The sequence below is a fragment of the Scyliorhinus canicula genome, chromosome 21, assembly GCF_902713615.1.
Source record: "Scyliorhinus canicula chromosome 21, sScyCan1.1, whole genome shotgun sequence".
Taxonomy (NCBI): domain Eukaryota; kingdom Metazoa; phylum Chordata; class Chondrichthyes; order Carcharhiniformes; family Scyliorhinidae; genus Scyliorhinus; species Scyliorhinus canicula.
In genome coordinates, this window is record NC_052166.1 from 64,444,487 (window position 1) to 64,469,141 (window position 24,655).

Below are 24,655 nucleotides of genomic sequence, written 5' to 3' on the forward strand. Positions count from 1 at the left end.
AATTTGTCCCTGAGCTCCCTAATTACTGAGTTGCAAAATTCTACACTCATCAATTCACGGGCGATAGAGCAAAGGATGTTGATCACAGAGGTTACTTTCGCTTATAAGGGCCACGGTGGGTTGATAAGAGCTTTGCATTTGGCTGTGAAAATGCTGATGGCAAAGTCAGGGGCAGACAGCAACAACTTGTATTTAATGTGGAACAATGGGGTTATCAAACAGAATTTGTTACCCAACCACAGAAGGAGATATTTGGATAGCTGGCCATAGACTTGGTCAAAGAGGTAAGCTTCAAGAAGGGCCTTAATGGAGGTGGGGGAGGGAGATGTTGAAGGAGGGAGTTGCAGAGCTTTAGGTCTTGGCAGCTGCAGGCCTGGCTGTTCATGCTGAAATGATTAAAATGGGAGAGAGAAAGCTAGCAATACATTGAAGGCCGTGTGGAAGAATAGGTAAGCCGACTGCTGAATTAACCCGGGGATCTGTGCTTGAGTCAGTCGTGCTGACTCCTCGCAGTCTGTCAGGAGACACCTGCATTAAATTGATTTCCTATCTCAGTTTTATTTTAAAGTTACCTGTGCATTTAATGAGAGCAGTAGGCAGTGCATAATAAACAGACGTAACACTATTCGGGTGTTTGAACTTAGCCGCCTGGCTACATTCTGCTGGTTGACACAATTTTAGAGACAAATCCTTTATAATAATAATCTTTATTATTGTCACAAGTAGGCTTACATTAACACTGCAATAAAGTTACTGTGAAAAGCCCCTAGTCGCCACATTCCGCCGCCTGTTCGGGTACACAGAGGGAGAATTCAGTATGTCCAATTCACCTAACAAGCACGTCTTCCGGGACTTGTGGGAGGAAACCGGAGCACCCGGAGGAAACCCACGCAGACACGGGGAGAACGTGCAGACTCCGCACAGACAGTGACCCAAGCCGGGAATCGACCCCCAGGACCCTGGCGCTGTGAAGCAACTGTGCTAACCGCTGTGCCACCGTGCTCTGATAAATGGATAAATGAGCTAATGCAGTCACATGGACGGAACCTCGGGGTTTGATGATTGGGGAAACTGGCAGTGAATAGGGACTCGACCACAAGGCACATAGTGAATCGATAAAATAGCAATCTCGAAATGAGTGTATGGGCCGGATTCTCCATCTGGGAGGGTGTGTACTCCCACCACACTGAATATCTTTGCGCCCAGGTGCAATGCCCGCTCTCTTGCCATGAAACTTTGTGCATGGGGAGGGACGCGAGAAATTCCGTTCCGAATCCCGCTATCAGGCCGGCATTTTGAGCAGGCAGCCCGATACTGAGATCCGGCACCTGCCCCCCCCCCCCCCCCTCCCACAATTCAAATTCTGCTGCTCTGCGCCCCCCTCCACCCATTCTGCTAACAAGTAGGGGCATCCTCCCTCCCCCCACAATAATTGATGGAACACCACCCTCCCCACCCCCGCAGCATGCACCCATGAAAGTGACCAGCATCCCCCCCCACTGACCCCCCCCCCCACCAGAGACACCCACCAGAGACCTTCATCAGACCCTCCCCATCAGACTCCCCCTTATCAGAGACATCCCCGTGTCAGAACCCCCCCTCACCCCCATCAGTCACCCCTGCCTGGAATCTAAAGAGTCGTCCAGGCAGAGGCATTGAAAAATCACTGCTTTTTCACTCATCTGTCTCTTAAACTTGCTGCCTCAGACAGAGGTGTAGAAAGCAGCAGCTGTTATTTCATATAAAGCCACATCAAAAGGCTTTAAACTCCCTCAAATCCTTTGATATGCAAAGCTTCTGTACCTTTTCAAAGAGAAATAACTTTTAGTAGGCTGTAATTGACAGGGTAATAGCTTCCAGGCAGCCAGGTGTCTGGATTGTTTATTTTTATTTCCTTTCATACTTGAAAGCATGTCAAGTATCTTTCTATCTCTTTTTCCCAGCAGAAAGCACTTAACTACTTTTAATGTGGTTAAGATCTCTCAATCATAGCTAGTTGTTTTTTGTGTTGTGTGGGGAGGGGGTCCTCCAATGGATTTTGAGGGCACCTACGTTAAGTAATTACCCCGTTGGCCCACCGATAGGTGCACAATGTCAGGGCCGTGTTGGCAAGTACTTGTGCGATGCACGCTCAAGTGAATCCTGGCCAAGAGGGTCATGGAATCACGGGAACATAGAAATTCCAGTGTCCAGCTCGATAATAGGATGCAAATGGGTTGAAATGATCCTCATCCCCCCCCCCATTAGCGCAGGGTATGAACCTCGATGACGATGCTCTCAGGAGACCGGAGCATTGCCGGACACAGATCCCGTTTGCTGCCCGACACGAGATTCCCTACCACATTGGGAACACAGCTACCGGCAGCAGACGGCAGAGAATCTCCCCTGTGTGTCACAGATAACCTTTTAGATAGTTGAAGTGGCAATTATGTTCTCTGTGCGGGATGTCCACAGATGCATCTGCAACCTTCATGTGTGCAACTGTTTAAACATTCCCCCTCCTGCTCTCCTCCAAATGTCCAGTTTCAATTCATTCTCGATATCTCCAGCTGCAGCTTTCAGACCACTCTTCCCGTACCTCAGCTCATCCACTGCTGAAACCCTCACCCGTTTTCCTTTGTTGTGTCCGGGCTATTCCAATGCTCCCTTTGGCTGAGGTCCCGCCTCCCCCCCCCCCCCCCCCCCCCCCCAACCCCTCTCTCTCTGAAAACATAAGCTAGTCCAAAGCTCAACAGCCCGCACCCTGACTCGCCCCAGGCCCCGCTCACCCTCCCACCTCCGTGTCAGGTGACCTGCACTTGGTCCTGGAGAGGCAACCCCTCCATTTTAAAATTCCTCATCCCTGTTTTCAAAGCCCTCTGCCACCTGGCCCTCCCCTAAACCTGTGATCTCCTCCGAACACAATTTGTCGATGTTGGGTCGGCATGTGCAAGAGTTGGCCACTTATCGGGGTTATGAGAGAGAGCAAACCTGGGGCAAGCACTACGGGCCAATCGCAGCTTACTGCCTCAAAGCAATAGATGCATCAATGCCCCTGATTTAGTTAGCAGTCACTGAGAACCGAAGGATTATTGCAAGAGGCCACGCAATTAGAGAAACTACGCTGTACCATCTCAATTTTTTTTTAAATTTATGCCTGAGTTTAACGAGCACAGTAAGCAGTGCACGATAAACAGGCATGGCGCTATAACGAGCACAGTAGGCAGTGCACGATAAACAGGCATGGCGCTATAACGAGCACAGTAGGCAGTGCACGATAAACAGGCATGGCGCTATAACGAGCACAGTAGGCAGTGCACGATAAACAGGCATGGCGCTATAATGAGCACAGTAGGCAGTGCACGATAAACAGGCATGGCGCTATAACGAGCACAGTAGGCAGTGCACGATAAACAGGCATGGCGCTATAACGAGCACAGTAGGCAGTGCACGATAAATAGGCACGGTGCTATAACGGCACAGTAGGCAGTGCACGATAAACAGGCATGGCGCTATAACGAGCACAGTAGGCAGTGCACGATAAATAGGCACGGTGCTATAACGGCACAGTAGGCAGTGCACGATAAACAGGCATGGCGCTATAACGAGCACAGTAGGCAGTGCACGATAAATAGGCACGGTGCTATAACGAGCACAGTAGGCAGTGCACGATAAACAGGCATGGTGCTATTTGGGGGTTAGAATTTAAAACGCCCAATGTATTGCAAACTCAGTAAGATTTGGCACGTTAGCATTCACAGGCATATGTTCAATTACAGGGTCAGCAAGGACTGGACGGCGGGAGAGGAAAACATGGCCAGCAAGGTTTACCAGTAAGTGCAGATTAAAACTTCATAAAAGTCCACGAGCGTGACGTAAACGTTCCCTGATCTTAAAGAAAAACCCATTTTATTAGAAAATTGGCATTTCTTCATCCTGCTGTGCAAACCACAAGTTTTGAATTACTCCTGCGATTGTGCAGTGGGAGGAGAATCTGTCTGGATGGGAAGCGTTACGGTAATTGACTCCACATTTCATGTCGTAAAAATGCTGACTCGCGCTGGATGCAGCCTTACGGATATTTCCTTTAATTGTTTGTTTTGAACTTCTAGGGTAACCCTGGACGCCCAGGTAAACCCGGTGCCAAGGGTTCCAAGGGTCAAGAGGTAGGTGACGGCCGACCAACCTTCTGCCCTGTTGTTTCGTACATCTCCTAATCCTGAAAATGAACTTCCAAAAGGGAGAGATTTGGAATATTGCACTTGTTCTTGTTTCTCTGCTTCGGCCCAATATAGATTCATGCTCAGCCTTTTCATGTCAACATTCAAGTGGTTTCTTACGTGCGGCCTCAATAACCACTTGTGACAAAGCATTCCATTCTCTAATAGCTTTAATTAATTCCCACGTTTGCCCTTCTGGTAACAATTCTGGTAACGCCGCTCCACCTCCTTGGCTGATATGACTGGCAAGTTTTCACCCATTTTTCTTTCAAAGTTTTTCAGAGATTAGGCATTGAGTAGGGCCCGCCCACACACCCAACGCCCCAGGGATCCAGGTTGACACTTCAGTGCAGTATTGAAGGAGTGCTGCACCGTCCGAGATATAGGGCAGGGTCCTCCGTTTCTGAGGCAAAGTGCCAGGACCAACGGAGAATCCGCGGTGTTCCACGACGGGAAAATCGACGCGAAACCCTCACCGATTCCGGTAACGGGGAGGAGCGAGCGCCGGCACCGTGTGGAACACCCGTGGAAAACGGCTGGGGAATCTGCAGGTCCCGGGCCGCACGTGCGCAGGGCTGACAAGCTGCAGCTGCGCACGGCTACGCCCCCACCGGTCGTGCCGGAAAACATGGCGCCGGCCATGCTGGACCGAATACTCGCCCACCCCCCAACCCCACAGCCCACCTCCTGGCCGCCCCCCCCACCACTCCCCCCCCCCCCCCCTCCCTCCAGCCCTAGCAGAAGCCCCCTGGTCAGCGGCACGGATCCCGTCCGAGTGTAAGCGGCGCTGGGCACTGTCCGCAGACCGCTGGGACCACACGTGGCCCGCACCATCGGGAACTCCGCCCATCGAAAGGGGAGCATCGCGGGTGATCATCGCTGATGATGAGCCAATGGCGTTACAGCTGCGCACGGCGCAGGTCCCGAAGGCGGCAATTTGGCGTGGGCGGTGTTGCTTCCGCAAAATCCAGCCCCATGTCACATGACGTGATACCGACATGAGAGAAGGGGTCAGCTGACATGATAGAAGGGGTCAGCTGACATGAGAGAAGGGGTCAGCTGACATGAGAGAAGGGGTCAGCTGACATGAGAGAAGGGGTCAGCTGACATGATAGAAGGGGTCAGCTGACATGATAGAAGGGGTCAGCTGACATGAGAGAAGGGGTCAGCTGACAAGAGCGAAGCTTTTACAGAAGAAGCAATCAGCTTTTCCTTTGCTACAGAATACTGCGAATGGCATTCCAATAGACATGACCAAAGGGGGTATGTTTGGCAGGTCAGACGGCGATTGGCATTGGAGTAATATTGTGTAAGGTCATTGCAACAACAGTCAGCAGTTTATTGAACGATAAGTCATGGATAAGACATGGGGCAGAGCCAAAGCAAAACGCATCATGTCGGCTTGGCAGAAACATTCCCAGTTTATCAGTGGAAAGAATTCCTGTCTGGGGGGGGGAACAATAATCCTGTTGCACATTAAATTTTAGTTTGTGTGGCATCCAAACTCCACTGAATCAAGGCTTGAGGTTATCCTTCCCTCTTTTGTTTATTATTTTGAAGTGATTCTCTCCTTGATCTGAGACATTTGGGAGGCAGAGAGGTTGGAGGAAGGTTCTCCGATTTGGCTCCAGCTGCCGATCTGACCCTGGAGAATTGCCGGGTCCGTGGCCGCGCATGCGCATAGCGGCGGCCTGCAGCGGCCGCACCGTGCAACATGGCGCCGGCCGCTCGTGGACCCGGCCTGCCAAATACTGCCCCTCCTTTGGTCAGGCTTGCCACCCCCCGGACCATCCCCCACCAGTGCCCCCTGCCAAAGCACCCCCCCCTGCCCGCGGGATCGGCTCTCCCCCGACTGTGGTGGCGCTGAGCTGCGTCCGCAGCCCCAATGCCCAGTTCACGAAAGAAAATAGCGTGAGAGATCCAGGCCGTCGGGAACGCGGCCGGGAAGGGGCGGAGAATCGGGCGGGGAATGGACCTCAGGTACCGTCCTCAGACCGTCAATATGACGTGCGGCGTACTCCTAGAGTACGGCGCTTTGAAAGGGGCGGAGCATCGCGAAAGCGGCGACACCCCCGATTTTGTAGCAAACGGGGATTTTCCGGCCGATGGCCGAACACGATGTCGGAGACCAGGGAATGTCGCCCCAGGTGGGCAAAGTGCCTTACCACGCTGTGTGTGCAATCTCCTACTGCAGCATCCTGCAGCATTTACAGAGTTATTACTGTCGTAATCTACATCCCTGTATATGATGGAGTGGAGACAGCCAGTGATTGACACACAGGATGACCAGTAAACACACAGAACACAGCAGCCAATCACCAGCCAGGACACGGCCACTATAAAGCCAGAGGGCACCAGCTTTCCCGCTCTCTCGGGATCCAGCCCCTGGGATAGTCAGAGCTCGTGAACATTAGTCAAGGCACACACCATGTGGTAGTCTGGTCAGGCTAGCCTCAGGTCTCCAGTCAAGTCAGCATAGTGGAGGGCAGCATGGTGGCCTAGTGGTTAGCACAGCTGCCTCACTGCGCTGAGGTCCCAGGTTCGATCCCGGCTCTGGGTCACTGTCCGTGTGGAGTTTGCACATTCTCCCCGTGTCTGCGTGGGTTTCACCCCCACAACCCAAAAATGTGCAGAGTAGGTGGATTGACCACGCTAAATTGGCCCTTAATTGGAAAAAATAATTGGGTAATCTAAAAAAAAAATTTTTAAAGAAAAAAAAGTCAGTATAGTGTCAACCCACAGTCAGATATGTAAATAGTTAGCTGTTTAATAAAATCGTATTGCATCTCATCGAGTGTTGGAAGCCTGTCTCTCGCTACACTGCATCAAGCGCAGCCCATCCAGACCCACCCGACACAACACATCAATTACAGCACAGGATGTGGCCATTTGGCCCACCAACTCCATGCCAGCTCTCAACAGTTCAATCCAGTCAGTCCCATTCTCCCGCTCCATACCAATAGTCCTGCAGGAATACGGCCCTCCACCCAATTTGCTTTTGAAATCTTTCTTTCTCTCTGCTTCCACTCCCCGTCCTCGTGGGCAGCGAGTTCCAGGTCATCGCTGCTCGCTGCTTAAAGACATTCTTCCCCCTATTCCCACCTGCATCTCCTGCCCAAAGATTTCAATCTGTGTACCCAGATGGTCAGAGACTTTTTCCCAAGGGTGGAGGGGTCAATTACCAGGGGGCATAGGTTTAAGGTGCGAGGGGCAAGGTTTAGAGGAGATGTACGAGGCAAGTTTTTTTACACAGAGGGTAGTGGGTGCCTGGAACTCGCTGCCGGAGGAGGTGGTGGAAGCAGGGACGATAGTGACATTTAAGGGGCATCTTGACAAATACATGCATAGGATGGAAATAGAGGGATACGGACCCCGGAAGTGTAGAAGATTTTAGTTTAGACGGGCAGCATGGTCGGCACGGGCTTGGAGGGCCGAAGGGCCTGTTCCTGTGCTGTACTTTTCTTTGTTCTTTGTTCCCCAAATTCTTGTACCATCAGCTAATGGGAACAGCTTTTCTTTGTCTCCTTTATCTAAACCTCAATCTCCTTCGCTCCAAAGACAACATCCCCGGATTCTCAACCGCACCTTGTTGCTAAAACCCCTCACCCCGGGGACCATTCGGGTAAATTTCCTCTGCACCTTCTCAAGGACCCCCAAATCCTTCTTAAACTATGGTGACCACAATTGAACGCAGTACTCTAGTTGTGACCGTACCAGAGATTTTATAAAGGTTCAGCACGACTCCCCTGAACTTCTGTCTATTAGAAAATGTAGATCTTGAATGCGTTCTCACTCTGGAGTTTAAATCAGTTGGCCACAATTTCCAAGTTCACATTTTCCATTTGATGCCTATGTCTGGAGTATTCCGATTAGTCCTTCGGTAGTACCAAGCTTGAGTGTTGCTGAAAAAAGAGCCATGCTGTCAAAGTTTTTAGTCTCGCACTCATCAGGACAGAATTAGAAAAGGTGCTATACAAACGCAAGCCTCTCCTTCCTTTAACCCCTTCCTTTTTTTGGTTTAGGGGCGACAAGGCAAAACCGGTTCCCACGGGATGCAAGGCAGCCCAGGTCCACCGGTAAGTGTTGACTGTAAATGTAAATCTGCATCAATACATTCATTCATCAATACAGCAACTGCAGCACGGCCGAGTCTTTCGGTCCCCGACGCGGAATGCCCCCCCCCCCCTCTTCACCCCATCCCCCAGTCGGACGTGGTGGGTCATTTAAATTGCCTTTTATTTTGGCAGGACCATAATATCCCGCTGGACCATATTGTATGGTCGACCGGAACAAAGATGAATATTACGCACAATGCATTCCAACACTGTTGCAATTCAGAACATTGTAAAGTTTAACTGATGCCATTTTTTTGTGCTTGCTGCACAGGGTCCCATCGGGCCCCCGGGTCCCAGAGGTGTTGTCGGTCGACAAGGTCAAGAGGGGGCTCCGGGGTTGGACGGACTTCCCGGAATCAATGGCAAACCAGGAATCCAGGTCAGATTTTGCTCCTGGTAATGGGAGAAAGACAACTGTGTGGGCCTCATCTAAGTAATCCTCGCTAACTGAATCGAAGTGCCCCGCAGTAATGTTGCACAAGAGTAGAAATAAAAATACCACACGTATGGTGTCCTTTCCATACTAAACAGCCAAATACACAGTCTTGCCTCAAATCATTGCAATTTGATGCATTGCTGTTCATTAATTAATTTCTTTCCCCAATTTAAAGTGCAGTTCCCAATAATCCAGTAATTATAACCCTGCCAATGTCACTGTCCGTAAACAGTGGTCCAGGAACCGTAGTCTTCTCTGTATTTCGGTTGATTTAATGTGGATCAAACGGTTAACCCTAATTTTTTTTAACATTTGTTCATGAGTTGTGGCCATCGCCGGCCGGGCCAACATTTATTGCCCATCCCTAATTTCCCTTGGGAAGGTGGTGGTGGGCCACCCACGTGAACCGCTCCGTCCGGTGTAGGTACACCCACCGTGCTGTCGGAGAGGGAGTTCCAGGACTTTGACCCAGTGACAGTGAAGGAACGGCCGATGTATTTCCAAGTCAGGGCGGTGTGTGGCTTGGAGGGGATGTTGCAGGCAGTGCTGTTCCCATGTGTCTGCTGCCCTTGTCCTTCTTTGTGGTTAACTGATGACTGGGACATGTGCAGGATGTAAACAGCCGCTGGATTTGTTTACAAATAAAATAATACACAAAGACAGAATGCTAAACAGCATGTGGAGACTCTTCTCACACATGATACATCTTTGTGTCAAAGTGGCATGAACTGAAAAATACAACATGCGATCCCAGTATTAAGGCATCTTCACCATAACCACAGGTTGAGCATCCCGAATCCGAAATTCCGAAAAACAAAAGATTCCAAAATCCCACTTTTTTTAGCGTCCGCACATGCGCAGTTCCCAAGATTCCGCACATGCGCAGTTCCCAACATGCTGCACATGCGCAGTTCCCAACATGCTGCACATGCGCAGTTCCCAACATGCTGCACATGCGCAGTTCCCAAGATTCCGCACATGCGCTGTTCCCAACATGCTGCACATGTGCAGTTCCCAACATTCCGCACATGCGCAGTTCTCCAGGCACGGTGCACAAACGTAGTTCCCAATATTCCACACATGCGCAGTTCCCAACATTCCACACATGCGCAGTCCCCAATGCATGCCGGACATGCGCAGGTCCCAACATTCCACACATGCGCAGTTCCCAAGGCACGGCGCACATATACAGTTCCCAACATTCCACACATGCGCAGTCCCCAATGCATGCTGGACATGCGTAGGTCCCAACATTCCATACATGAATGTGGGCAGCATTGTGGCACAGTGGTTTGCACTGTGGCTTCACAACGCCAGGGTCCCAGGTTCAATTCCCCGCTGAGTCACTGTCTGTGTGGAGTCTGCATGCTCTCCCCCTGTCTGCGTGGGTTTCCTCCGGGTGCTCCAGTTTCCTCCCACAGTCCAAAGACGTGCAGGTTTAGGTGGATTGGCCATGCTAAATTGCCCTTAGTGACCAAAAAGGTTAGGAGGGGTTATTGGGTTACGGGGATAGGGTGGAAGTGAGGGCTTAAGTGGGTCGGTGCAGACTCGATGGGCCGAATGGCCTCCTTTTGCACTATGTTCTATGTTCCATGAGCAACTCTCAAGGTGCAGTGCACATGCGCAGTTCCCAATGTTCCGCACATGCGCAGTTCCCAATGCACGCCGCACCTGCACAGTATATTCCGATATCCGATGAATTCCGAAATCCAATGCACACTCGGTCCCAAAGGTTTTGGATAAGGGATTTTCAACCTGCAGTACTCCCTTTCCGAAAACATGGCTACCTGTTCTCCTGGCTATATGAAAGGGTATATCATTAAAAAGCTGTCCAAATAAGAAGCAGATTGGTTGCTGAGGTTTTAATCATGCTATGGAAAAGATCTCCAGGCCCAGGAGTGGGTGCAGAAGAGATTTGTGAAGACTGGATTTGGTAATGATAATCTAGAGAAAAGGGGACCTCTTAGAGGGCTTCATTTTTTTTGTTTGTTCACGGGGTGTGGCCATCGCTGGCTGGACCGTCATATCCTGCCCATCCCTCATTGCCCTTGAACTTAGCGGCTTGCTAGACCATTTCACTGCGGTCAGTTAAGAGTCGACCACATCGCTGTGGGTCTGGAGTCACATGTAGGCCAGACCGGGTAAGGACGGCAGATTTCCTTCCCTAAAGGACATTGGTGAACCAGATGGGTTTTTACGACAATCAACGGGCGCGATTCTCCGCTCCCCACGCCGGGTGGGAGAATCGCGAGAGGGCCCCCCGACTAATTTCACAACCACCTGGCGCCCCCCGCGATTCTCCCACACCCTGCTTGGAAGAATCGCCACTTGCCGTTTTTCACGGCGACCGGCGATTCTCCGACCCGGATGGGCCGAGCGGCCTGCCGTTCGCGACCGTTTCACGACGGCGGCAACCACACCTAGTCGCTGCCGTCGTGAAATCGCCGTGAGTTGCCCATTTTGGGGCTTGTAGGGGGCCTGGTGGGGAATGAGCACCACGACTGTGCTCGGGAGGGGACAGGCCCGTGAACGGTGCCCACCGATCATCGGGCCGGCGTCTCAATCGGACGCACTATTTCCCCTCCGCCGCCCCGCAAGATCAAGCCGCCACGTCTTGCGGGGCGGCTGAGGGGAAAGACGGCCACCGCGCATGCGCGGGTTCGAGGTGTCAGCAGTCGTGACGTCAGCCGCGCATGCGCGGGTTGGAGCCGGCCAACTTGCGCATGCGCGGCTGACATGACATAGGCGCCGCCGTCGCGTCACTCTCGGCGCGACGCCCCCGCGGCCGAGAGTTACAGAGCGCCGCTCCTCACCCCGCCGGGAGGGGAGAATAGGGGGCGTCGAGCGGCCTCCGAGGCCGTCGTGAAACTCGGCCGAGTTCACGACGTCCTTCCCGATTTTTCCCGGGAGCGGAGAATTCCGCCCAACATCTTTAGAGTTTTCATTGAATTTTTTATTGAATTCAAGTTGCACCGTCTACCGTGGTGAGATTCGAACCCAGTTCCTTTGACCGCAACTCTGGGTCTCTCGATTCCCAATCCAGTGACACGATGCCATTGCCTCCCCTGAATTATGAATCACAAATAACTGCACCCTCTCTCCCTGTGAATGACATTTGTTGGCCTCATTTTATTGTCACTAGAATGACTGCAGCTGTTCCTGCAATTAACTGGCGATAGTTTGTACCTCCTGAGGTTTGCTAAGATGCCTCTTTCCCTCACCCCTTAGGGAGAACAGGGAGACGACGCGAGTGTCGGATTGTTTGGTAAACCCGGTGGGCGTGGACGTTTTGGTGTCCCGGGATTACCTGGATCTCAGGGACCTCCTGGCTTTAAGGTAAGAGGTGCGAGGACCCCCTGGCTCTCAGCTCAGTACCCTAACACGTGTTAGATCATCCTGACAGCAGAAACACATTCGAGGTGTGGTCAAAGCATGCCCCTCGACTGCTGGGGAACCCTGGTTCGCGACTGACCTATAATAACCTTTTATTGTCACAAGTATGAAGTTACTGTGAAAAGCCCCTCGTCGCCACATTCCAGCGCCTGTTCGGGTAAGCTGGTACGGGGATTGAACCCGCGCTGCTGGCCTTGTTCTGCATCGCAAACCATCTGTCTACCCCACTGAGCTAAATAGGGGGGAGGCTCAGTTGGGAAGGCACCAAACACATCGGGAAACTTTGTCGGGAATGAGCAGAGTCGAGATGGAGAGCGCCAAAAAGCCTCCAAACCCCCCCCCCCACTTACCCAACACACGAAGGACCGCCTGCCCAGCATGTGGCAACATCTGCAGATTACAGGTTGGATTTATCAGCCGTCTCAGAACTCATCGAACTGGAAGGGTAGCAAGTCATCCTCGACCCTGAGGGACCACCTGGGAAGAGAAGAGAAGGGGGTCTTCAATGAGGTGAAGAACGGCATTGCGAACCGATAAACTGGCCCGCGATTCAAGTGGAAAAACTCGGGAGGGGATTCTCACTCTATTGGGAGAATGTAACCATTTGCTGCACATTATCAGTGATGTTTTCTTTGAAAGCCGTTGACATTTTATACCGTTTTATGTCTCATCTGGGCACAGTGGCCGTGCTGTCTCTGAAGAGAAAGATTATTGGTTCAAGTCTGACTGTGTGAAATAACTCGGCTGATTCCACAGCGCAGAACATGCTGCATTGATGAAATGTTTAAACAGGGTTGGTGATTGGACCTTGCTGTGCACATAATAATTGCAACATTTGCTTGGATCACAACAGGCGTTACAAACACACCCCAGTCCAGGTTTAGGATCCCTTATCCGAAATTCCGAAAACCAAAAAGTTCCAAAATCCGCATTTTCTTTCGAGCACCGACGTGACATCCCGAGATCCCGTGCGATACACAGGTCCCAACGTGCCACACATGCACAGTTCACAACACGCTGCACATGCGCAGGTCCCAACGCACCGCACATGCGCAGGTCCCAACGCACCGCACATCCACAGGTCGCAATGCGCTACACATGCGTGGGTCCCAATGCACAGCACATCCACAGGTCCAAATGCGCCGCACATACACAGGTCCCAATGCACTACACATGCACAGTCCCCAACGTGCCGCACATGCGCAGGTCCCAATGCACTACACATGCACAGTCCCCAACGTGCCGCACATGCGCAGGTCCCAATGTGCTATACATGCACAGTCCCCAACGTGCCGCACATGCGCAGTCCCAAGGCGTGCCACACGTGCACAGTTCCCAACACGCCGCAGATGCACATTATATTCCGAAATCCAAGGATTCCCAAATCCGATACATGCTCAGCCCAAGCATTCCGGATGAGGGATACTCAACCTGTAGCTGTGAAATGTCTTTGGATGTCACAAAGTTCTATGTAAATATCAGTCTCTTTCACTTAGCAAGAGGTAGTAAAGATTTTACAACAAATTGAATAACAGATTCTTCGGGGGCTTGACAGGGTAGAATGATTCTGAGAAGTTACTTCCCCTGACTGGATCATTGCAGACAGAGATGAGGAGGAATTTCTTTTTTTTTTAAATAATTTTTATTGAAATTTTTACAAAATAAAATACAAAATATTAACATCTTAGCTCTATTAACATACAACCGCGGTAACACCCCATGAACAATACCCCCCCCAGCTTCAATAGCAACTTCAAACAAAAAGAAAAAACAACAACAAAGAAAAAAAAAGAAGAAAAAAAACAAACAAGATGGAGATAGCACCCTCCACAAACCCATGTGCACAGTTCTCCCTCCCCCCCCATCCTTCCCCCCCCCCTCCCCCCACCCCCCGGTTGCTGCTGCTGTCGGCCTATTTCCCTACCGTTCCGCCAGGAAGTCCAGAAAGGGCTGCCACCGCCTGAAAAACCCTTGTACTGATCCCCTCAGGGCAAATTTCACCCTCTCCAATTTAATGAACGCTGCCATATCCGAGATCCAGGCCTCCACGCTTGGCGGCCTCGCATCCTTCCATTGGAGCAAGATCCTCCGCCGGGCTACTAGGGACGCAAAGGCCAGGACCCCGGCCTCTATCGCCTCCTGCACTCCCGGCTCCACTGCCAATAAGGAGGAATTTCTTCATTCTTCAAGGTAGCCATATAAATGCTGTGGCTACAAGAGCAGGTCCAAAACTCGGCTTCCTGTGGCAAGTAACTCACCTCCTAACTCCCCAAAGCCGGTCCACCATCTACAAGGCACAAGTCAGGAGTGTGATGGAATACTCTCCACTTTCCCGGATGAGTGCAGCTCCAACAACACTCAAGAAGCTCGACACCATCCTGGACAAAGCAGCCCCGCTTAATTGGCACTCCATCACCACCTTCAACTTTCACACCCTCTATCAGCGCTGTGTGTGCCATCTACAAGGTGCATTGCCAGATCTCACAAAGGTTCCTTAGACAGGGCCTTCAAAACCCAGAACCCCGACCCATCCAAATGGACAAGGGCAGCAGAGACATGGGAACACCACCACTTGGAAGTTCCCCTCCAAGCCACTCACCATCCTGACTTGGAAATAAAGCATCAGAGAGACCAGGATTAGAGGAACACCAAGATTTGGAGGATTGTGAAGCTCGAGATAGGAAGGCTATGGAGGGATTTGAAAACACAAAGATGAAAATTTTAAAATTGAGACGTTAAAACCATTTTACTTTAACGGTGTTATATAAATGCAGGTCGCTGTTGTTGGCAGGGTCAATACAACTCTCCCATTAGAAAGTTATGAGATTGGTTTAGTCTCTTTAATATTGACAAGTTTCTTTGGGCTGAGCCGTTTTAGTCTCCTGTCAGCATTCATACTTCACATTGTATTAACTGGCTCATTGCTTAACCACTCCTTCAGGTCCCATTACAGTCAGATTAATAAAATGGATGGTTTAATGAGGTTAGTGGAGGTTTTCGAGCAAAGATAATTGGAACCCTTTGCGTGTTAATAGTTAGCGTTCCTCCTGTTAATGTATCTGATCATCTTCAATTCGCACCTGTAAATCGCCCGACCATATCTAATTCACACTGTCTCGCAGACAAAATTTAACTTAAAAAACAACTTCAAAATTTGGAATCAATTTACTGCATAATTCAGTAACCCTATCACGATATCCCCCGATCAGAAATGTTACCTAAAAAGTCAGACACGTTCTCAACTAATCTGTACAAAGAAATGACAGACATTTTATCTTAATTAATGTGTTGTAGTGAAAAAAATTTATGTATTTTAAAAATAAATTTAGAGTGCTCAATTCATTTTTTCCAATTAAGGGGCAATTTAGCGTGGCCACCTACCCTGCACATCTTTGGATTGTGGGGGCAAAACCCAGGCAGACACGGGGAGAATGTGCAAACTCCACACGGACAGTGACCCAGAGCCGGGATCGAACCCGGGTCCTCGCCCCGTGAGACTGCAGTGCTAACCCACTGCGCCACCGAGCTGCCCCTTTATGTATTTATACAAGACTTCCTCCACCAGTTTTCAATCGTTTCATGAAATTCTTTATCCTCACGCAAACCTGTCAAATAAAATCTGAAGGAGCAGACGATAATTATCCTGACATCTCAAACTGCGAAAGAATTGTTAAAACACCTTTGTGAATTCGAGTCATTTTAACACAAAGGAGGCCAATACCCTGAGGAGAACAATTTAACGAGTGAAGAATCCCAACAGCAGCTCTCCCAAGCCAACTTGCCCAGAATCAAGGCGCTAATTTAGGACAGGGATGAGGAGAGATTTCTTCACCCAGAGAGTGGTCGGTCTGTGGAACTCGTTACCACAGAAAGTAGGAGCGGCTGAAACAAGTATGTTTTTAAAGAAGCAGTTAGATATAGCACTTGGGGCGAAGGGGGTCAAAGGATATGGAGGGGAGGCGGAATTAGGGTATTGAGTTAGACGGTCAGCCATGAATGGCGGAGCGGACTCGAAGGGCCGAATGGCCTCCTCCTGCTTCTATTTTCTGTGTTTCTATGTTGTCACTCAAAACCAGCTCTCCTGGGCAGGACATGTCTTTTGCCGCCTGACACCAGACTCCCAAAACAACCGCACTGCCCAGGAAAGTGGTCGTGGCAGGAAGACACCCAGGAGAACAGGTTGGAGGGTGTCCCTGACGAGGGTAAACATCCCCGCCGATTCACGGGAGATTCTGGCTTGTGAAATGGAGCAAGGCGGCGAACACATGGCAAGACTTTGTCAAGAGTGCGGAGGTGAAGCCGAGACGTTGGAGAGAGCACACAAACCTCCAAACAACCCATCCAATCGACCCTTCAAGGACCACCTGCCCTGCATGTGGCAGAGTCCTCAGGTCGTACATTGGGGTCAGCAGCCACCTCAGAACCCAACAAACCCATGAGACCAAAAGACATAGGAGCAGAATTAGGCCACTCGGCCCATCGAGTCCGCTCCGCCATTCAATCATGGCTGATATTTTCTCATCCCCATTCTCAGGCCTTCTCCCCAAACTGGAAGAGAGTCATCCTTGATCCTGAGGGACGGTCTAAGAAGAGGAATAATATATACTAAGTAGAATTCTAATCACTTCCTGCTGTGTATTTCAATGGAAACGACCCCAATATTATTCTGTTTGCCACAAACTCCACAGTCCGTCTGATGTGGTCATTTCGCAACAAATGAAATAAAAACCACTCATTTCTCTCCATCTGTTAAGCACCACAGACTGATAACAAACAAATTCCCAGAGTCTCCATGATTCACATTTTATTTTATCTTTATGCCACGTACCCTGTGGTCAAGTGATGTTTTTGTTTTAACGAGAGTTGCGAGCAATTGCTCACTGAGCTGCCTTAAGGACAGCAAATGTTCTAATCCTGAAGCCTGCATGACCCTTTGGCTGGGAGCTAAGGAAAAAAGATGATCAAAAGTTAAAACAGGCCGACGATATCAAATATCTCTTTTGCTTCTTTGGTGAGCTCAGCCTCGTAAGTGATTTTTGACAAAAAAATATTCACGGGACGTGGGCGTCGCTGGCTGGGCCAGCATTTATTGCCCATCCAGCACGGTAGCATAGTGGATAGCACAATGGCTTCACAGCTCCAGGGTCCCAGGTTCGATTCCCGGTTTGGGTCACTGTCTGTGCGGAGTCTGCACATCCTCCCCGTGTCTGCGTGGGTTTCCTCCGGGTGCTCCGGTTTCCTCCCACAGTCACAAAGATGTGCAGGTTAGGTGGATTGGTCATGCAAAATTGCCCTTGGTGTCCAAAATCGCCCTTAGTGTTGGGTGGGGTTACTGGGTTATGGGGATAGGGTGGAGGTGTTGACCTTGGGTAGGGCGCTCTTTCCAGGAGCCGGTGCAGACTCGATGGGCCGAATGGCCTCCCTCTGCACTGTAAATTCTATGTAAATCCCTAATTGCCCTTCCACATTCAAAGGGGCAGTTCAGAGTCAACCGCATTGCTGTGGGTCTGGGCATGTAGGCCAGACCGGGTAAGGGCGGCAGATTTCCTCCCCAAAAGGATATTTGTGAAACAGGTGGGTTTTTACGACAATCGACGATGTTTTCACCGTCAACGTTAAATTTTAAACCGTTATAAATTTTTTTTTTAATTTTAAAAGTTTAAAACGTTAAACCGCATACGCGGTTGCCGTCCTCCCCGTGGCCGCCCCGCAAGAAGATGTTGGATGGATCTTGCGGGGCGGCGGAGGAAAGGAGGTCCTCCTTCAGAGAGGCCGGCCCGCTGATCGGTAGGCACCGATGGTGGGCCAGACACCTTTTGAGGCCCCCCCCCCCCGGTGCAAGAACCCCCCCACCACAGGCCACCCTCCCCATCGTTCCCACGCTGTTCCCGCCGGCAGCGACCAGGTGTAGACGGCGCCGGCGGGAACCTGTCGTGTTGGGCAGGCTGCTCGGCTCATCCGGGCCGGAGAATCACCGCTCTCCCGTTACAAATGGCGAGCGGCGATTCTCCCAGAGGCCAGTCGTGAATCTCGCAGCGCCGGTTTGGGGGGGGGGGGGTGGGAGAATCGCGTGCGGTTGCCGGGGCAGCGTGGTGGAACTCGCTCGGCGCCCGACGATTCTCCCACCTGGCGTGGGGGGGGAGGAGAATTCCGCCCATGGAGTGTCGCGAGCCATAAATCAGAAAATCATACATGTATATAGTGCTTTTCCTCACCACCAGACATCTCCAAGCTCCTTCCAGACAATCAAGTACTTTTGAAGTGTAATCACTGTGCAATGTGGGAAACGCAGCAACCAAATTGCCCACAGCAAGTTTCCACAATTGCTAACCTGACAATGATAATCTATTGTTGGGGATAAAAATCTCTGAAGAAGTGTCACAAGGACTCGAAACGTTAACTTCCGTTTCTCTCCACAGACGCTGCCAGACCTGCCGAGTTTATCCAGAATTTTCTGTTTTAATTTCAGATTTCCAGCACCTGCAGCATTTTGCTTTTGCATTCATCTGTTTTTTGTGATGTTTATTAAGGAACAAATATTGACCAGGACCAGGGATGACTCCCCTGCTCTTTGTCAAAGAATAGTGCCGAGGAGAATCGCGCACGCGCGGTCTATGCGGCGCGGGTAGGGGGCCAGCGACAGAGGCCCCCGCGGCAATTCTCCAAGTGTAACTGGCCGAGTTCCCGACGCCGTGGTTCTCCCATCGGGAGCTCGGCGTGGCGGCAGCGGACTGAGTCCGCGGCCACCCTGGGCGGGGGCGGGTGGGGGGGGGGGGGGATCCTTCACCAGGGATGATTCACAGGCAGCCAGGCCATCGATCGGGGGTCGCTGATCCGCGGGCGCACGCAATCTCGGGGTGCCTATCTTTTTGCTGCCGATCCGCGGCGCGCATGCGCGGACCCCCGGCCGGAGGTGCAGGGCAAGTGTCCGACCCTGTGACGAATCATGATGCTTCATTGTAAAGGAGTCGATCCTGTGGAGTCTGTCACCAGCTTCAGTAAAATCTGTGTTTCTTCCCCCCATTGTCATTGCCGCAGGGGGAGAGAGGTTTGCGAGGCCAGGCAGGACCTCCAGGAATCAAAGGAATGGAAGGCGGGACAGGCTTGCCCGGGAAGAGAGGGGACCCAGGATCCAAAGGCCAGCCGGTGAGTGAGGCTATATTTCCCTCAGCTGTGTTCCAGTGAGGTGATGTCAGCTGTTTCAGTCAGCCATGTTCAGCTGAGTATTATGGGAAATGTCATCACCGAGTTGACAGTGGATTTGTGATCAGCGTGGGAACGGATCAGACCATGAGAAACAGGAGCTGGATTATCCTAGGTGGGCCTATAATGTGTTGAGCCTGCTCTACCATTCAATACGATCTTTGGCATTTTCCCCCATGCTCCCCTGAGATACCAAAATTCTAGGCGGAATTCTCCGCTCCCGCGATAAATTGGAGGAGGCCGCTCCTCTCACCTTATTCACCCCCACTCGGGGGGGCTAGGAGCGGCGCTCCGTTATCCTCGGCCGCCGGGCCTTGTCGCTGGCGTCAAGGCCCGGCGCGCTGAGAATGACGCGGCGGCGGCGCCTAATGATGTCAGCCGCGCATGCGCGGTTGCCGTCTTCCCCTCCGCTGCCCCGCAAGACGTGGCGGCTTGATCTTGCGGGGCGGCGGAGGGGAAAGAGTGCGTCCCTTTGAGACACCGGCCCGATGATCGGTCATCGACGAGGTGTTGACCTTGGGTAGGGTGCTCTTTCCAAGAGCCGGTGCAGACTCGATGGGCCGAATGGCCTCCTTCTGCACTGTAAAATTCTATGAAATTCTATGAAATGTCTCTACTCTGCTGCTTACAGTTGCGTCGCAGTGGCCCAAGTTGGCAGAGAAGCAAACTGAGCACCGAGCTCAAATCACGGCTAAATCCCCGAGCTGTGATTAGGCTGGGTGTTACATAATACTTCCCTTCATCACTGACCAAAGTTTTCTTCTTGTTTTTAGGGGGATCCTGGAGAATCTGGATTCCCTGGGCTGATGGGAGTATTTGGACCAAAGGTAATGTATCTCAGAACGTTTTGTGGGCATTACAATCGTTCTCTATTTGCTGTCGCTTTTTGGGGCACCTCCTTGCCTCCGATTCCACTGCAACCAGGGAGGCTGAGCATTCAGGGCCAGGACAGCAAGGACTCAGTAGTTTACTGATATTCTCCAACTAATTTTGCAGCTGTCTTTTGCGGCCACTGTGTGTGCAATGAATTGGGCGTTTTAATGACAGGAGGTTGACTAATGAGGAAGCCCATTCTCAATTTACAGCGGATAGCTTGAGGGTGGAAAATGTAACTGGTCTGATTAGTAAGTTTGCAGACGACACAAAGGTTGGTGGAATTGCGGATAGCGATGAGGACTGTCAGAGGATACAGCAAGATTTAGATCGTTTGGAGACTTGGGCGGAGAGATGGCAGATGAAGGTCTAATGCAGGTAGGGAATATACAGTGAATGGTAGAACTCTAAAGAGTATTGAAAGTCAGAGAGATCTAGGTGTACAGGTCCACAGGTCACTGAAAGGGGCAACACAGGTGGAGAAGGTAGTCAAGAAGGCATACGGCATGCTTGCCTTCATTGGCCGGGGCATTGAGTATAAAAATTGGCAAGTCATGTTGTAGCTGTATAGAACCTTAGTTAGGCCACACTTGGAGTATAGTGTTCAATTCTGCTCGCCACACTACCAGAAGGATGTAGAGGCTTTAGAGAGGGTGCAGAAGAGATTTACCAGGATGTTGCCTGGTATGGAGGGCATTAGCTATGAGGAGCGGTTGAATAAACTTGGTTTGTTCTCACTGGAACGACGGAAGGGGGGGGGCGGGGGGGGGGCTGAGCGGGGGGGCGGACCGAGCCGGGGGGCCACCCTGGGGGCGGGCGGCCACCGCGCATGCGCTGGTTGGCACCGGCCCAACTGCGCATGCGCGGGACCCGAGTCTCTGGCGCCCCCGAGCACATGGCGCCCCGGGCGACTGCCCGAGTTGCCAGTGCCTTGAGCCGGCCCTGTGGGTGCCTGGAACTCGCTGCCGGAGGAGGTGGTGGAAGCAGGGACGATAGTGACGTTTAAGGGGCATCTGGACAAATACATGAATAGGATGGGAATAGAGGGATACGAACCCCGGAAGTGTAGAAGATTGTAGTTTCATCGGGCAGCATGGTCGGCACGGGCTTGGAGGGCCGAAGGGCCTGTTCCTGTCCTGTACTTTTCTTTGTTCTTTGTTTTATGGTAGCAGATTCAATAACTTTCAAAAGGGAATTGGATAAATACTTGGAAAGGAAAGATTTGCAAGCTATACGGAAAGAGCAGGAGAGTGGGTCTAATTGGAAAGCTCTTTCAATGGGCCAACACATACGTGATGGGCTGAATGGTCTCCTGTGTTATGAGTTTCTCGGAGAGTTGAAATTATAATGTTCCCAATCTCAATGAAACCTTTTTCTAAATCCATTTTATAAACATTATCAAACAATCAGTCCCCAATGTGCAAGTCCAACACCTGGGCAGGTGCAATCTTGAAAAGGTCTCAAATCTTCTCGATTTCACCTGTCTATTCAATAATGTCGAGCTGCACAGAGTCACGAAAACGCAACACGCACCAAACATGTTTCACCTGTGGTTGTTATCCTTAACCGTCTACAAATTTTGATATTGATATAGAGTCAAACAGACAGGGCAGCACGGTAGCATGGTGGTTAGCATAAATGCTTCACAGCTCCAGGGTCCCAGGTTCGATTCCCGGCTGGGTCACTGTCTGTGCGGAGTCTGCACGTCCTCCCTGTGTGTGCGTGGGTTTCCTCCGGGTGCTCCGGTTTCCTCCCACAGTCCAAAGATGTGTGGGTTAGGTGAATTGGCCATGCTAAATTGCCCGTAGTGTTCTAAAAAGTAAGGTTAAGGGGGGGTTATTGGGTTACGGGTATAGGGTGGTTACGTGGGTTTGAGTAGGGTGATCATGGCTCGGCACAACATCGAGGGCCGAAGGGCCTGTTCTGTGCTGTACTGTTCTATGTTCTAGAGGCGGCACGGTGGTTAGCACTGCTGCCTCACAGCGGCAGGGACCCGTGTTCGATTCCGCTCATGGGTGACTGACTGACGTTTGCACGTTCCCCCCGTGTCGGCATGGGTTTCCTCCGGGTGCTCCGGTTTCCTCCCACAAGTCCAAAGACGTGCCGATTAGGTGGATTGGCCATGATAAAAAGTGCCTCTCGGCCTCCAAAAGATGTGTGGGTTGGGTTACGGGGCGAGGGGGTGGGCCCAGGTAGGGTGCTGTTTCAGAGGGCACCTGAAATCGTAGAATCCCTACAGTGCAGAAGGTGGCCATTCGGCCCATTGGGCCGAATGGCCGCCTTCTGCACTGTAGGGATTCTACGATTCTATGAAATCATTAATTTTACTTCTGAATAACCGTGGTCCTTTGTAGAATACCGCTCTCCACCTGACTGAATAGGTGTCGCTATCAAGTCCAACCCTAACGACTAGCTTTATATTCTGGATTTTATTTAAACTCCACCAGCTGCCGTGATGGAATTTGAGCCCCTGTCCCCCAGAGCGTTAGCCTGGGGCCCCTGGGTTGCTAATCCAGTGGCATTACCCCACACCATCTCCCCATGTTTCTCGGGAAATACAAATGCATTTTCCTCACAGCAAGTTTCAAAGTTGTTTGAAGCCTGTTGTTCTCAGTGCGGTTATATAAATCAGGGGACGCTTCCGTTTGCCACCTGTCATTTGAGTAGAAGACGAGGATTTTCTGTATTCATGATTAGGGAATTTGTACACAGAAGGGTTTATTTCATTTTGGAAAACACATAGGGTGGGATCCTCCGAACCCCCCCCAATCCGCCGGATCGGAGAATCGGCGGGGGGCGGCGTGAATCCAGCCCCGCTGCCCCGACGCCGGCTGTCGAATTCTCCGCCGCCGATTTTCAGAGATCGCGCAGCGCCGGCTGGAGGCTGTTGCCAGTGGCCCCCCCCAGGCAATCCTCCGGGCCCCGATGGGCCGAGCGGCCACCCGTTTCCAGCCTGTCCCACCGGTGTGAAATGGGCATGGTCCCACACGGCGGGACCTGTCTGGTAGGCCGTCTGCTGGAGTCCTCGGGTGGGGGGGGGAGGGGGAGGATCCGGCCCCGGGTGGGGCTCCCACGGTACCCTGGCCTGCGATCGGGGGCCCACTGATCTGCGGGCGGGCCTGTGCCGTGGGGGCACTCCTTCCTTCCGCGCCGGCCTCTGTAGGGCTCCGCCATGGCCGGCGCGGAGAAGAAACGCACTGCGCATGCGCAGGAATACGGCGGCCCTTCGCCACTGGTTGTGACGGCGCCAACCCCTCCGGCGCCGGCCTTGCCAACGGAAGGGCGGAGGGTTCCGCAACTTCCGGGTGGCCCGAAGCCAGTCATGGCGCCGGCGTCGGTCCATCCCGCCGATTGCGGGAGAATCCCGCTCATTATCTCCACCCTGGATCTGGGCACCCATTCAAATGGGTGAATGTGAGTACATGGCTCTGCTAACATAATATACAATCAGCCACTGGACACACACGGTTAATAATAATTAATGATGATAATCTTTATTGTCAGAAGTAGGCTTACATTAACACTGCAATGAAGTTACTCTGAAACTCCCCTCGTCGCCACATTCCGGGCGCCTGTTCGGGTAAACAGAGGGAGAATTCAGAATGTCCAATTCACCTAACAAGCACGTCTTTCGGGACTTGTGGGAGGAAACCGGAGCACCCGGAGGAAACCCACGCAGACACAGGGAGAACGTGCAGACTCCGCACAGACAGTGACCCAAGCCGGGAATTGAACCTGGCGCTGTGAAGCAACAGTGCTAACCACTGTGCTACCGTGTTGTGCTCCCATTTCCCACTCAATCTCCAACGCGTCTAATATTCCTCTCTTAACCATTCACTTTTAAAAGCAAAAATCAATTCCTGCCGCCAAAGATTGCAAATTCTGCCCAATCTCCGTGTTAATAATTTTGTCCTCTCCCCTCTTTGATTCATCCGGTGTTTTCCTACATTTGTGTTCTGTCATAAATAACACTGTGCCCATTACCCGTCAGCTTTCCTGCAGGTCACCCATTCTTTTCCAGCTCCAGTTTCTGGCCGTTTAGAGTCCTTTTCCATTCTTAATCATCCCTGCTGGTAACCGAGTGACTCTACCCCACAGCGCTGTGATAGCTCACTGCGACGATAAACCCAACTACAGCTGCAACCTAACTAAAGCCTTGGTCCTGCTGAATATCCCACGCTGGGGCCTGTCGTAACGGGGCACGGAAACCCCGGCCTCAGACAGGTGTACCTTCACTTCCGTCCTCCTGCCTCCCACATCGAGAAGCCTTTTACATAAATGCCCTTTCCGCCTCGTGGCCCCACCTCTAAATGTCTGTGTAGCTGTCACGCCCTGTTTCACTTGGAGTAAAGTCCTACTTACTTACCGCTAAGATACTTCACCTCCTTTTCTACACTCGATGCAATAACATTTGCCAACTTTTTCTTTCGAAGAGA

The 24,655-nt window shown here is 51.5% G+C and overlaps 1 protein-coding gene across 2 annotated transcripts in view; it reads left to right on the top strand.

The window, feature by feature from the left end:
• LOC119955649 (collagen alpha-1(XXVII) chain B-like) overlaps positions 1-24,655 on the top strand; it is a 605,839-nt gene that overhangs the window by 540,351 nt on the left and 40,833 nt on the right. For both annotated transcript variants that reach the window (XM_038782071.1, XM_038782070.1), the window contains exons 44-50: positions 3,759-3,812; positions 4,092-4,145; positions 8,222-8,275; positions 8,586-8,693; positions 11,979-12,086; positions 19,182-19,289; positions 20,120-20,173. In XM_038782071.1, coding sequence (XP_038637999.1) covers positions 3,759-3,812; positions 4,092-4,145; positions 8,222-8,275; positions 8,586-8,693; positions 11,979-12,086; positions 19,182-19,289; positions 20,120-20,173 — 540 coding nt within the window. The remainder of the gene's footprint in view (positions 1-3,758; positions 3,813-4,091; positions 4,146-8,221; positions 8,276-8,585; positions 8,694-11,978; positions 12,087-19,181; positions 19,290-20,119; positions 20,174-24,655) is intronic.